At 48.3% G+C, this 13,120-nt stretch overlaps 7 protein-coding genes across 7 annotated transcripts; 1 reads left to right on the top strand and 6 right to left on the bottom strand.

The window, feature by feature from the left end:
- Positions 1–157: 157 nt before the first annotated feature.
- On the bottom strand, positions 158–709 carry N7447_000224 (cupin domain-containing protein; the record flags this gene model as incomplete). The annotated part of the gene is made up of 1 exon (XM_057224500.1): positions 158–709. The coding sequence occupies one exon, from the start codon at positions 707–709 to the stop codon at positions 158–160; it is 552 nt and encodes a 183-aa protein (XP_057088516.1).
- A 393-nt stretch (positions 710–1,102) lies between these two features.
- On the bottom strand, positions 1,103–1,687 carry N7447_000225 (cupin domain-containing protein; the record flags this gene model as incomplete). The annotated part of the gene is made up of 1 exon (XM_057224501.1): positions 1,103–1,687. The coding sequence occupies one exon, from the start codon at positions 1,685–1,687 to the stop codon at positions 1,103–1,105; it is 585 nt and encodes a 194-aa protein (XP_057088517.1).
- A 220-nt stretch (positions 1,688–1,907) lies between these two features.
- N7447_000226 (uncharacterized protein) lies at positions 1,908–2,936 on the bottom strand (the record flags this gene model as incomplete). The annotated part of the gene is made up of 1 exon (XM_057224502.1): positions 1,908–2,936. The coding sequence occupies one exon, from the start codon at positions 2,934–2,936 to the stop codon at positions 1,908–1,910; it is 1,029 nt and encodes a 342-aa protein (XP_057088518.1).
- A 231-nt stretch (positions 2,937–3,167) lies between these two features.
- Positions 3,168–5,331, bottom strand: N7447_000227 (Zn(II)2Cys6 transcription factor; the record flags this gene model as incomplete). The annotated part of the gene is made up of 2 exons (XM_057224503.1): positions 3,168–4,248; positions 4,301–5,331. The coding sequence occupies 2 exons, from the start codon at positions 5,329–5,331 to the stop codon at positions 3,168–3,170; spliced, it is 2,112 nt and encodes a 703-aa protein (XP_057088519.1).
- Positions 5,332–5,650: 319 nt separating this feature from the next.
- N7447_000228 (MCT family MFS transporter) lies at positions 5,651–7,144 on the top strand (the record flags this gene model as incomplete). Its single annotated transcript, XM_057224504.1, has 5 exons — positions 5,651–5,682; positions 5,734–5,950; positions 6,006–6,782; positions 6,834–6,931; positions 6,991–7,144. The coding sequence occupies 5 exons, from the start codon at positions 5,651–5,653 to the stop codon at positions 7,142–7,144; spliced, it is 1,278 nt and encodes a 425-aa protein (XP_057088520.1).
- An 823-nt stretch (positions 7,145–7,967) lies between these two features.
- N7447_000229 (uncharacterized protein) lies at positions 7,968–8,462 on the bottom strand (the record flags this gene model as incomplete). The annotated part of the gene is made up of 1 exon (XM_057224505.1): positions 7,968–8,462. One exon carries the CDS (start codon positions 8,460–8,462, stop codon positions 7,968–7,970), a length of 495 nt encoding a protein of 164 aa, XP_057088521.1.
- A 793-nt stretch (positions 8,463–9,255) lies between these two features.
- Positions 9,256–11,040, bottom strand: N7447_000230 (glycoside hydrolase family 32 protein; the record flags this gene model as incomplete). Its single annotated transcript, XM_057224506.1, has 1 exon — positions 9,256–11,040. The coding sequence occupies one exon, from the start codon at positions 11,038–11,040 to the stop codon at positions 9,256–9,258; it is 1,785 nt and encodes a 594-aa protein (XP_057088522.1).
- Positions 11,041–13,120: the final 2,080 nt, after the last annotated feature.

The following is a 13,120-nucleotide window of genomic DNA, read 5'->3' on the forward strand; positions in this document are numbered from 1 at the left end:
AGCAAATGTGGGAAAAGCAGAAATGTCGAAAAGGCGCGGGGAGAACTGGAATTAATTCCGTCGGAAGCTCTTTCCGTGTTCCGAGCTCTCGGAATATTCCGCTTTTTCCGAGAAGTATAGAACTGGACCTTTGGTTCCCAAGTGTACATCTCCTAAATTAATCTTCCTCTTCCTTGGGATCATAAATGTCGCCCGCAGGTGTTTTCTCCAATCTCTTCCCATCCTCCGTCACTATCTCCTTACTAGGGATAACCACCACAAAGACCCGAGCAACATCCTTGCCTCTATTCACCCATTCGTGGTTTGCGCCGCGGCAGACAATGACATCGTGCTGATTTAGAATCTTCTCTTCGCCTCCATCTGTGATGAATCCGACGGTTCCAGACAATACTACCGCGTAGTCTAAGCTCAGCGTGCGATGGAACCACCCTGCATCTGCCGGGGGTAGATCAAGAATGCGGCAGGAAGGTCCCTTGGTGTCAGCCAGCGGGACGAGAGTCTTGTGCGGATCGGAGAGCTGGCGCATATTATCCACAGGAAAGCCGCGCGACCGGTGAATCTGGATAACCCCGAATCCAGAGTCAGGCCCTGGGGTTGAGAATGCCGGAGCAGAGGTGGGATCGTAGGGTGTCAAGATTTCGTCGGAAGCGAAATAACCCTTTCCCTGAGCATCGTGGCCTGTGATGACACGACGGATTGGAGTATTCATGGTAAGAGAATTAGGTATTTGGAATGACTATTGGACAAAAGGAGTTGAGAGGGTCTTCGAAGCGACGAGTGAATAATATGAAAGAGCATGGAAAAGAAGTCACGCTGGGGACTTCCTCTCTTTATATATAGAAATGAACTTCATCAAGAACTCCATAGAATAGGCGTGCGGTCCCATTTATAATCATGAGATTGGTAAGACTGGGGCTGAAACCCGACAATACTGCAAGGATAGTGTTTTGGGGCCATTCTGACTGCTGACAAAACACCGTCGATCTACTGTTGACATACTTTTAATCAAGAGTAAATATCTGGAGACAAGACCTTCGCTGTTGTTTACCTAACCTCATTTAAATCCCCTGGGTGTCTTTCTCGTACTGTTGTCCAACCCCCATCACATACCTCCGCATTCAGGTCCTTCCTCATTGTCTGGTTGATCAAATCCCTCATCATATACCTCAGCTTCCAGATCCTTCCCCTGGATATTCAGCTTTTCCATTGGTAAATACACAAACAGCATGCGACACCATTTTGTGTCACTCACGTTTCGGAACGAATGTGCAGTGCCCCTTTGCACACTCACATCGCCACGATGCATACGCCGACTAGCACCCGAGTCCAATAGGAGATCAACATCCCCCTCAATTATCACCCCATAGTCGACGCTCACTGTCCGATGCATTGGAGTCGCCCTTCCCGGACGGAGATCAATCAGACGGAAAACGGTTCCGCCATCCACTGTGATTCCAGGAGGTTGATGCAGGAACTCGTCGTACATGGCAACATCCGCCTCGGCATCAACCGAGGCTGGCATAGTTGTCGTAGCGTATAGCAGGGCAATCTCGCCATCATCCCCACTTGGCGTCGATGGGAGGTAGTCGGGAACTTGCGCATGGGAGAGAAATACTGATTCGCCCTCGGTATTGTGGGTGGTGATGTAGCGGCGGATATAAGGGAGGTCGTTCTTATGGTAAGGCATAATGGGACGATAGAGATGGAATTTGATGAAAAGGAAAGTGGTGTTAGGTCAGGATGCATCAAAAGTTGTGAGTTTGGAGTTAGGAAGTTGCAAATACGGAAATTCTGTCACATCATGGTGGCATCATGGCTTAAATTAATGGAATGCCCAAGTAGGATTAAGCATAATTCGATTCCAAAGTTGAGCAGAAGTCAATCGCCACACACAATGTAGGTATATTCTATACATGTGCAGGGCCTTTGGCTATCATCTGCTCAAACTTGTTGTTCAAATGATTCTCCAACATGCGTTTGTGCCCATCCGACACCTTCATCTTGTCCTTCATGCCGTTGGCTAATTTCTCAATACACTCATCTAGGCTAGGGCCACCCTCGAATGTTGAGTCGTCTTTCTCAGCAGCGACTGCTTCATTCCAAAGATCCGTCAAGTCCTCTGCCCACCCAAGTGCATCAGCTAATTGACGAACACCATCGTCGCAACTTCCGAGGATGCACACATCTTCGTCTCGATTACCCAAATCTCCTGCTTTTTCGTTGTTGATCAAAACTCGAGGAATTCCCTTCTTCACTAAACTTGGCAGCCTAGAGCAAGGTGCCACCTTCAAACTAGTTCCCATGACAATCATCAAGTCCGCCTCGAGGACTTCTTTCTCCTTTTCGTCAAACTCAGCTGGCAGAGCCTGCCCAAAGAATACAACATTTGGCTTCACTGCACCCCCGCACCCGGTCTCAAGACAATACGGAACTTCGCCTGTTCGAACCGCTTTGTTCATGAGATCATCGGGATATGGCGATTTGCACTTATAGCAATGTTGGCTTTTCCAATTTCCATGAGCCCAGAGAACCTTTTCAGTGGGAACCCCGGCATCTTGCTCAAGCCCATCAATATTTTGAGTGAAAAGAAAATGGAGCAGATTCTTCTTCGCTAGCAGTGCCAGGAAAGCATGGGTGACAGTCGGTTTGAGAGTTCCTGGGTGACGTGCCCGGGCAATTGCGTAGAATGGCTCAGGCGTGTGGGAGAAATAATTTATGTGAAAAATCGCCTCTGGGTATGGGAGTCGTAGTGGAGCGAGCTTATCATACAGGCCTGTGTTTGGAGATCTGAAATCTGGGATCCCGGCGCTAGTGCTGATTCCAGCGCCAGCCAAGACGACAATTCGTGTGGCCTTTCCGGCCTTGATCCGGTCGACAATTGATTGGATGTCGGGTTCCATACTAGCCATTGTATAATTTGAGATCCGGTCGGACATCCTTTCAAGTTTGGGTATTGTTTGCTCTGGTTGATGGTTGGAAGCAAATGATTGTTTTGATTTTGGAGCATCAAAACAGAGGGGTACGGCAGTCTAGCCAGTGCATATTGTAAAGAGGGGTTTTTGTCGGCGCCTTGCTGCCTCAGGTTGCTAGCAGAGCCTCATGATCGACTAAATCATATATGCTATATTTTCATCGTCTACCCAGTCAGACAGGAGAATCACCTTTTATTACTCGCTTGGCAAAGCAACATTTGTCAACTCGGTGAGCAAGTCAGTCCAGTCTGGGGTATTCCACTCAACATTGCCGCTGCTATCTAGCATCTCCGCCCATATGTCTTCCAGTGGCATTGAACTAAGCAATGCATCTGCTGAAGGGCCCACAGTCGATTGGCCATTAGAAAATTCCGGAGGAAACGTGACGCCCTTGGAACACAATGAAACAGGTGTGGGGATATCTGGCTGTGGAGCAATGGCTCTCGTGGCATTTAAATTTGGAGAGGCAGAAAGTTCCTGTAAGTCACGAGAGCTTGGTCTTTTTTCGTGTTTCCAATGCCTTCGCAAGATCCCCATCATGGCATTGATTCCCTCACGTGCGGTGGGTGAGGATTGTTGTGCCCGGCTGAGCATTCGACAAGCGTCGAGTACTTCCTCTTTTCGCTTCTCGGCCAAAATGTCATCCCAGTTGAAACACACATCTATCAGAAGGATGGCAGCTGCCATGAATACGTGGTGCATGACTGCCCATATGACCGAGCTATGCGGTGTGAACACAGGCTCTTCCTCATCCATAATGCGTTTTACTTCAAGCACCTTGCGCGCGGACTGAAGAGATACGACATGCGAATAGGAATACTTGGGGTCCTTTGCTCCGCGTACGAGATAGTGGCGATGCAAGCGACATAGCCGTGAATGAAAGCCCTGCTGTACTAGAGCTCGCTGCCACGCGAGATTTGGCCGCTCACGATAAAGCGCCGAGTTCTCACGCCGGGAGACTTGGTCAAAGCGAAAGTAGTTGGGAACCTCTGTGTATATCTTGTGAAGCTTTTGATCGAGCTCGAGTATCTTCTCATAAGGTACCTCTTGTCCATAGAGATGGTAGTGTGACGTTTCGTCCACTATTTGGCGACACACAACAGCCAACTTCAATCGACATAGACTGAATGACATTGCGGTTGGAGTAGAAAGAGGAACACCATTCTCGCTGCGCTCGATTTCCTCATCCTCAACATTAAGAGGTTCTTGTACAACCATATGCTGAGGTTGGATCGAGTAGGTCCACTCTTGGGGTCCGCTCAAAAAGCCTATTAACCTTCAGATATCATCAGTCATAGTACCGGCAAGGTCTCTTTCTAACAACGTACCAATCATATGTTGCCAAGTCCCACCACAGCCGTCGTTTGAGTTCAACACTAGTTTTATCAAATTTATTTGCTGAGCGTTCGGCCACAACCCGAGGAGAGTCCACAAGATGAAGCCCCATACTAGTGGCTTGACTCACAAATGACCTATGCACAAATAAAGGACTGACGGAAGAGGGAAAGTTCATATTGGACAGATAATGACCAATAATCATAGTCGCTTGCAGTCCTTCAAGACTGGGATAAGGGATATAATTGCTCTGGATCAATCCGGCGCCTGCCAAAAATGTGCATTCTTGACTGAATGGTTCCGCGTGCTCGGGCGACTCTATCAGGAGTTGGTAATACAAGGCGGCAGCGGTGATGCTGAATAGCAGCGCAGTATGAGCCATATTTATAGTCTCATTTCGCGCAACACGGTCATAGATTGTTTCAATTTGTTGCTCCACACGACTGGGTATGATGACATGATACTGGAAGTCAAGATATTTACAAAAATACCGAAATAGACTCAGTGCTTCTGCCAGCGGTGGTAAATACGAAGGAAGATGAATCGTCGCCGGATTCTCACGAGAGGCGAGCCGTTCACAAATCGCAGGAAATCGATCGCCAGGTGTAGTATTTTGCTGTGTAGGCGAGCGCTCGGGTTCCTGGCGCTGGGAAAGCTCCGCCCTCAGCGTGGCGGGGACTGCACTCGGGACGCGGTGTCCCATAACAATAGTCTCAAGCCAATCGGCTGTCAAAAGGGGCTCATTTCGATTGCGGTTTTGCGACTCTGTGTCCTGTTGTGGAGTCCACTGCATGGTCCGAGGTGATTCAGACACGCGACCGTTCAACATAGGTCGTACGGGCGTTGCGCTCGAGCTGTAGCCACCATAGCTGCATTCCAGTTTTCGTGCAGTGCAGCTACTGCATGGAAGCCCTCTGTCGCACTTCAGCTTTTTCTTTCGACAGGACTCGCAGGAAACGGGGTCTTGTCGAGAGGGTCTTTTCGAGCCTGGGGTGGCGACCCCATCATCGGGTTTTCGTTTCATGTTATGAATCTTCCTGAAAATATTTCATGCGTCGTTGGAACTGCGAAGGCAAAAAGGCTGTGGGATCATCGTTTGTTTTGCGCAGGAGAGAGCTTGTAGAAGCTCGTCTGGAGATTCCGCGGATTGTCCGAGACACTAAACCACATCCGGCGATTGTGTCTCCGGGCATCTAAACAGTAGCTCGGAGACTCCGAGCGGGAATCTTTTACCTCGCAGATGTAATTAGTCGGAGTTCTTATAAAGAAAATGGCCTCCTGTAGTGCTTTTGCTTCGAACCAGAGCAATTTCTCCGTCCTTGAGATTCCCAATGACTGGCAAAATGGTACCGAAAGATAGTCCGACTGAATACACGTACGTGAAATATGCTTAAGCTATGATATCGCTAATTACTGACTCTTCTAGGACCCGAGCATGGCTGGTCATATTCGGCGCCTTTACGTGTACCTTTTGCACCGTGGGATTTATGAACTCGTTCGGTATCTTTCAAGAGCACTACACAAAGAATCAGCTATCGTCAAGTTCCACATCTACCATCGCATGGCTCGGGGCCATAGCAATCTTTTTCTTGTTCGCTACGTCTGTCGGCGCGGGAGCAATGCTTGATATTTTTGGGCCAACGGTAAGGTTACTCTTCCTCGAGGATTGGGAAAGAAGTTAATGATCCTCTCTGACAGTTGATGGTATATGTTGGCTCATTTGGGTGTGTTTTTGCACTTATGATGATTTCACTATGCGAAGAATTCTATCAATTTCTACTCGCCCAGGGTGTCGTGCTCGGTATTTCAATGGGTCTGGTGACATGGCCAATGCTCGCATTGGTCGGACAATATATCAAATTAAAGCGTGCTGCGGCGATGGGGATTGTTCTTGCGGGTTCGTCGCTCGGCGGAGTCATCTGGCCCATTGCAATCGATAAACTGATCAATGCTCCCCATATTGGCTTTCCCTGGACCATGCGAATCGTTGGTTTTATCATGATTCCTTGCCTCATCTTCTCTTGCGCAGTTGCCAAATCTCCGATGACGCCTACAACTAATGTGGAGAGTCGCAATTTAAAGCGTGAAAGCGACGAAAATACCATTGAAGAAAAGGACAAATCGCAAAGTCACATAGCAGAGACCGTGGCCCTTTTACGAAAGCCATCGCTACAGCTACTGTGCCTCGCCATGTTCACTACATTCTTTGGCATGTTCTCGCCGTTCTTCTATACGACTTCTTACGCGGTTGAGAAGGGTTTCTCGACATCGCTGGCATTCTATACTGTTTCCATTGTGAATGGCGCTTCATTCTTCGGCCGAGTCCTCCCCGGCATCGTTGCTGATAAGTACGGGAAATTCAACTGCTGCATTATAGCCACTATATCCGCAGGGGTTGTTGCATTGTGCTGGACCAAGGTGACATCTGTGGCCGGTCTGGTAATTTGGTCCGCTGCATACGGATTTGCGTCTGGAGTGAGTTATTCTCGAATGATAATACACTTCGAATACTGACTATATCTCTAGGGCATTTTATCCCTCCAGCAAGCTTGTGCCGCCCAGGTTGCTACTTCTACCACTCTTGGTTTGGCAATCGGGACTGTGTCAGGTTCCACAGCTCTATCGTATGACCACCAATGCTTGAAATGATAATGATAATTCGAGATGCTGACACGAACTGCAGTGCTATGGCAAATGTACCTATTGGTGGTGCTCTACTTGAAAAATATGGGTATCTCTCCCTGTCAATATTTTCGGGGACATCCTTGCTACTAGGTGGTTTCCTGTTGATTGCTGCACGTCTGGTACAGAACAGACAACTTCGAGCTATAGTGTAGGCCTTGGCTATTAGGGCGAGTTGCTGGTTTTCTGAGTACTCCAGCATATCCCACCAAGGCGGAATTGATAGGGGGGTTGCCCCGTTAGCAGTATCGGGCTTTAGGAGAGATGGCAATATTGCTCAGGGATGACTATGGCTCGAAGATATTTTATTTGGGTATAGACTTGCTGCACATTAATGATAGAATTTCGATTCCAATATAATACAGTTCCCTACTTTCATGTTTATTTAGGAGGCGGATTCCGAAGACAGGCACCGCAGGCCTTTGGCGCCAACCGGGTTTCGCTGGTAGAAGGTTAACCAGCTGCCCTCAACATTTATATATATATATATATATATATATATGTAGTCTCTTAAAGGTCTGGAGATAGCTCGTATCAAATGTGCCCCTGTAGCAATATTAGAGGATTGCTAGCCGTCATATTCTAAAAGACCACGGGAAAGACCGTAAAAAGGACCGATAGAAAGATGATAACAAAGTGGTTTTTACAGTAGCACTAGACTTTATCTACGGGATTTACGAGCAATTTAGATATTCTAAGTGTTTTAGAAGGCATATATCGAGTTCATAAAATAATTCGAAACGGAGAATAATCTCCTGCTTATGTGGGCTTGTACAGAGGTTGGCACGATGGACCCCCGTAGATAGGGCCAGAATGTATTTTCATCTATTGTCGACGTGGTACTTAGGGCAATTTGCTAGTGTCCTAAAGATTGTCTTTGGGTTCGGAAGTTGAATTTTATCTATATATATAGATAACAAAAGAAGGTTCCAATATTTGCAAGGGGTACTAATCTTTCGAGCGGCTGCGAAAAGCTGCTCAGCCCGAGGTCACATGAAGAGGGCCGTTTCCGTCATCGACAGGGCACCCGTCGCTGTCAGAGTCGAATTCGACGGCACAGCTCGCGTCCTGACCAATAGCGATACCAATGAATTGTGTATCGGTATGTCCCTCGCCGGCACCGAGGGTATTGCCATCGCCGTCCTTGACCTCACAGGTCTCAGGGTGACCTCCAAAGTTTGATTTGCATTTAAACTTGCGTGGGGTTGCCCAGCAGTCACCCTCAATGGTGAACTCGCGGCCGTCGCCGGTGTTGTAACAGGGGGAATGATCGTCAGGATATGCCTGGTCGTAGATAGCCTCACCGGCCTCATTCAGGATTGCAAAGCCTTCGAAGCGGCCATTTGTATTGCCGCCGGCGGGACCAGAGATCGTTGAAAAGGAACCGGTCGACCAGACGACCCTCAAGCGCTCGGCGTAAACGGTTGCGGAAGCAGCCATCAGGCAAAGAAGAGTGCTGCGAAGAGATGGCATTGTAATATGGGAATTGAGATCTCAGGATTGAAGGTATATGAATGTTTGTTTTCGTTGATGCTCTTCTCTTGCTGGTGCCATTCAGAGGTTTTTATATGTCCACCAAGTGGCATTCAAGCCCCTGGGAGCTCGTTTCATGTGCAGGCAGATGACAGCCATATTCCAATAGAGGAAGGTTCAATGGAATATCTGGTGTTGGACCCTGTCAATGACGCACCGTTTGTAGGAATTGATAGCCGTTAATTTACAGGCAGACCTGTGCGGGAAGGGGAGGCGAATTATGCTGTAAAATATGTTATACACATTGTACTAAGTGATTCTATTGGCCTCACACGCCGGGGGCGTAAATGTGGGGTTTAGATGTGCAAGTCTGGGCTTGCTGCGAGGCTTCAGATCGTCGGGCTGAAGTGGATAACTAACAATGGGATCTACCTAGTGATTTGACGTGGGCTCTTCAAGGGGTTTCTCGCCCCCAAATAATATCAGCACTAAGAAACGCCAAAATAGGGCCAAATGTCAAAGTCCAAGTCAAGACACATGGTTGAAACCGGGGATTGTACCGCGCATATTATCTGCCATTCATACCATACATTGTCGTACCGCCAGATTTTCGTCACCAAATTTAATCGTGTTGCTTTAGATGAAGAGTGTCATCAAGGATTTGTTCACCTCCTGTGTGGCCATGCGTCATACAGTCCCTCAAATACTGTCACATCTCCAAATGTCGCTTCTCCTACGCCGTTATGGAAGAAATTGATTTCAGTCGAGTTGGCGTACCAAGAACTTCACGCGGTTAGTTATTGTCCAATCTTTTAGAAATAAGATAAACGTACCGAGCCCAAGTGCTTAGAGCAAACCGTCCATTGGCATATATTTCAAGAACCCCATTATCCACAACGACGGTAAGTTCCAACGTCTCGATTTGTTCTTGTCCATTTTTGAAGACGTCAAAGAGCCGGAGACGGCCCACCTCGTTGGCACTGCTAATTCCATCAGTCGTTTTCGCCGCAGCACTTGTGTTGCTGCGGTCAACGATGATGGACTCGTTAGAAAATTGGTAATAGATAGTTGTAGATTCAATATTGGATGACAGTATCTGGAAGCCAGATTGAATACCGGAGTTGCGAGCAGAGGCTGGGAAAGAAATGTTCGCTGTCAGAACGAAGAACTTGGTGGAGGGTGAGGCGTTGAATGCCACCGACCCAGCCTTCGATAGCGTTTGACCAGACTCCACAGAGGATGAGCCGGACGTGAGAGCGCTGTGAGTTTCCCTAGCAATCGAGATTCCCATGGTTTCGAGGTCAATTTGACCATGTCCCTCGCGAGCCACACGCCACGATGTCAAGGACTCACGGGCAAGCTTGTTATCAACCACGTTGGGAATAGTGCGAACATTCAGCTCCCGCGGCAGCAAGAGAGTGCCTGTCCAGTTCTGTTGAGCCGTAGGGAATCCTTTCGACAGCTCATATAGATCTCCAGTGAGCCAGATGTAGGAAATGAAACGATCGGGAGCACCACTCTTCACAGCTGCCTGAGAGCTTGCTGGCAAGATCTTGCCCGCAGCAGCATACGCCGACAAACCCCAGTCAAGCACACCCGCCATAGTTGGGTTGAAGGAAACGGAGCCATTATTTGTGACATTTCCTGCTACCCACAACATATCATGAATTGAAGACACTTGGGGAACGATAGGAACTTCAGAACTCTCAGTACCGAGGGTCATGAAGACTTCGCCGTCCTCACTGTACCCGTCTGCATTCAGGCTGAAGACATTGCCAACCTCAAAATTGAAGCCCCATCCGCCGGCCCAGTCACCATTTCCCCAAGTTGTATTGACGGGCTCATTCCACCATTGCCCGAGATATTCCCAATATTGGAAATCCGCGTCATGCTGACGGTAGAGAAACTGGCAAGGTCCCACACCGTGGACACCGCCAGAAATGGCGGTATACCAGGTTCCTTGGGTGCCGTTGACAGCCGTGTCTAGGGCTGGGCTCTGGAAAGCGTAGGGATCACGGAAAGCGGTGACATTGACAGCAAACGGAGGTGAGGGGATCACCGGGCCTTGGTTGACCTTGGTGAAGTTGCGTCCACCATCATAGGAAACGGCCAAGGATTGTGTCTCGCTTCCCCGGGTGTAAGGGATAGACCAGTGGATTGGGAGATATGATACAGATGTATATAGAAGAGTTGGCATGCCGTCGATACCGCTTGGGATGACGGAGCCGTCGAAAACAGCAAGAGGGTCATTCTTCCCTCCCGCGATAATTGACGGGCCCCCATTGGGATTGAGGTCTTTATAGGTAGCGAGATCATCCGTTGTAGCTCCTGAAATTCCATCATGAAGCCAGCCCACATGGAATAGACCGGTCTTGGGATCGGTGTACTGCCCGCACGGGTCACCTAGCTTCCCAGATGGAGGGAGGAGATGGGCTCTGGGTCTCCATGTTTCGAAAAGAGATGCATTTGCCAAAGTTGAAAGGTTCGGAGGAGCCGAGTTATAATCAATTTGGGATTTGTGGTAGCCAGCAAATGCCCGGTTGGCCAAAACCACGGTGATTGCACTTGACAGCTTCATAGTGTAGATCTTGGATAATCCTTGCCATCTCCCCGGGATATACACACTTTTATACGTATATGTCGACAATGAGTTTGACCGAGATTAATTGAAAGCGGGAACCAATAGAAATAGGATGTTCTTCAATCTGGAGACCGTTGCGATGCTCATTTCCTCTTTGGATGCATTCGGTAGTTGCCATGAGCCAACGGCGAAACCGCGGGGAAACTCCGGCTGACAATTTCGGACAATTTACTTGATGTAGATGTCCTGGTGTTGACTCAATAATTGATAATTTGGAGGTAAAAGCTACAAATAGAATACCGATTTGCAACGAGAAACAAAACGAGAACCCGAATACCCCCCAAACAACTAGACGGTGTGATTCCAAGTCTCAAGCTCCAGTGTCGTCAAAGGGAAGCCCGCGACGCTGCTAGACTCCTCCAACAAAGTTTCTCCATCATCGCCTTTGAAAACGTACTGGACGGCGTTACGTCCATCTTGGGTTTTGAGAACCATTCGCTCTGTGACTTCGTCCGGAGATTGCATGATGGCAAAAGTCAAGTTCGGTTTACCACAGATGTTGCCAATAACAAGCTTGGATAGTTGATATTTGCGGAGTTCAGATGGGAGCTTTATCCCCCATCTACTATGAAAGACAACGGATTTTCACTCTGCACTCGGCCAACAGAGAGTCTGAATATCAGCTGGCGGAAGGGACTCGATGATAGAGTTTGGGATAGCGACGTGGATGATAACAATTGCGCTACACGCGCTACGGCGTTTAGCATATCCAAAGTGAACCCTGTCATTATTTCCGAAGAGGCTATTGGCCCAAGCTTGGTCGATTCCCGTGCATAGAGTCGTATAGCCCGGTGCATTTGCAGCTGGACTTATTGCAGCTTACGATAAAGCAGATTCGCGTGACAACCAAGGGACCATCCTCAAAGAATCCGAGGTCGATCGTTATCCGGAACCACTAGACCTAGACTGTCCAGGGCGGGAAGCTTCACGTCGACTAGCCATATCACGTTCAAGAGGGACTTCTTATATTGCTTGAAGGCCCCGGTACCATAACTTGAAAGTATCCTGAACCCAGAACTTGCAAGATTCAGTTAGGCGGATATGGCGAAACTTTGGATCCATGGTCGCTTCTTGGGGCTCGCTACTGACCCCGTACAGGTCCATACAGCGGAACCATCTGGCATCATCGTCGTCGCAGGTATCGAGGGAGTTATCAATGTAGCCTTCGGCGACATTGATGAACGGTACACCATGGTGAATGTCATCTAGCTCTCGCTTGGGTCCTCCGGAGGGCCAGTTGGTCCAATGGTCCCAAACACGAGTCGCAGTTTAAGAACCATACCCAATATGTTCAAGGGTAGCGAAGATGTATAGCAGGTATGTATGAATTATGCATCTATGGAATTGTGATTATCAATAGCATGAGTGTTATCATCCTTGTTTCAATTTTATACTTCCCTGCGAGGTACTTAGCCAAATGATGAAGAACTGTGTCTCCATTGGAGTCCGGCTGGAGAAAATCAACCCCCATTTCAAGAAGATTATCAATAAGACCAAAGTTCTCTAGCGGGTGCGGTCAAAGAATGTGTGATTCCTCCATATCGAGTGCATACTTCGACAGTTCGACGACATATGTAGCAAATGGGTCTGCGCCATGATTGAGCAGTATTGCCATTATACGGGCGTAAAGGTACATTGTCGTCCATATCGTTTGGACTGAAACATGCCTTGCTATAATTAGACTCACTGAATTACAGTGTAGGGACACCGACAAAAGGAAGAGGTGAGACTTCAGAATCAAGAATACGGGGGGTGGGAGTGGCTTTTCGCTCGAGGGTTCACTGGCTCAGGTCGCCTGATATTCGTATAAATTTTAGTAATGTCTCCAGTATCTCAATTTCACCCAATTCAATCACAGAGAACATGGCCGCTGCAGTAAGGTGGGCGCTGTGCGCCATGAGAAGCCTGGTCATCTCTAGATCATTGCCAGCTTTTGACAAACATGTCTCTCCGTTGGCGTCCACAGCATCTATATCTGCCCCGCCCTCGATAAGAGTCTTTGCCGCATTTCTGCGGA

Source organism: Penicillium robsamsonii, assembly GCF_028829455.1.
Source record: "Penicillium robsamsonii strain IBT 29466 chromosome Unknown utg000001l_segment0_segment0, whole genome shotgun sequence".
Taxonomy (NCBI): domain Eukaryota; kingdom Fungi; phylum Ascomycota; class Eurotiomycetes; order Eurotiales; family Aspergillaceae; genus Penicillium; species Penicillium robsamsonii.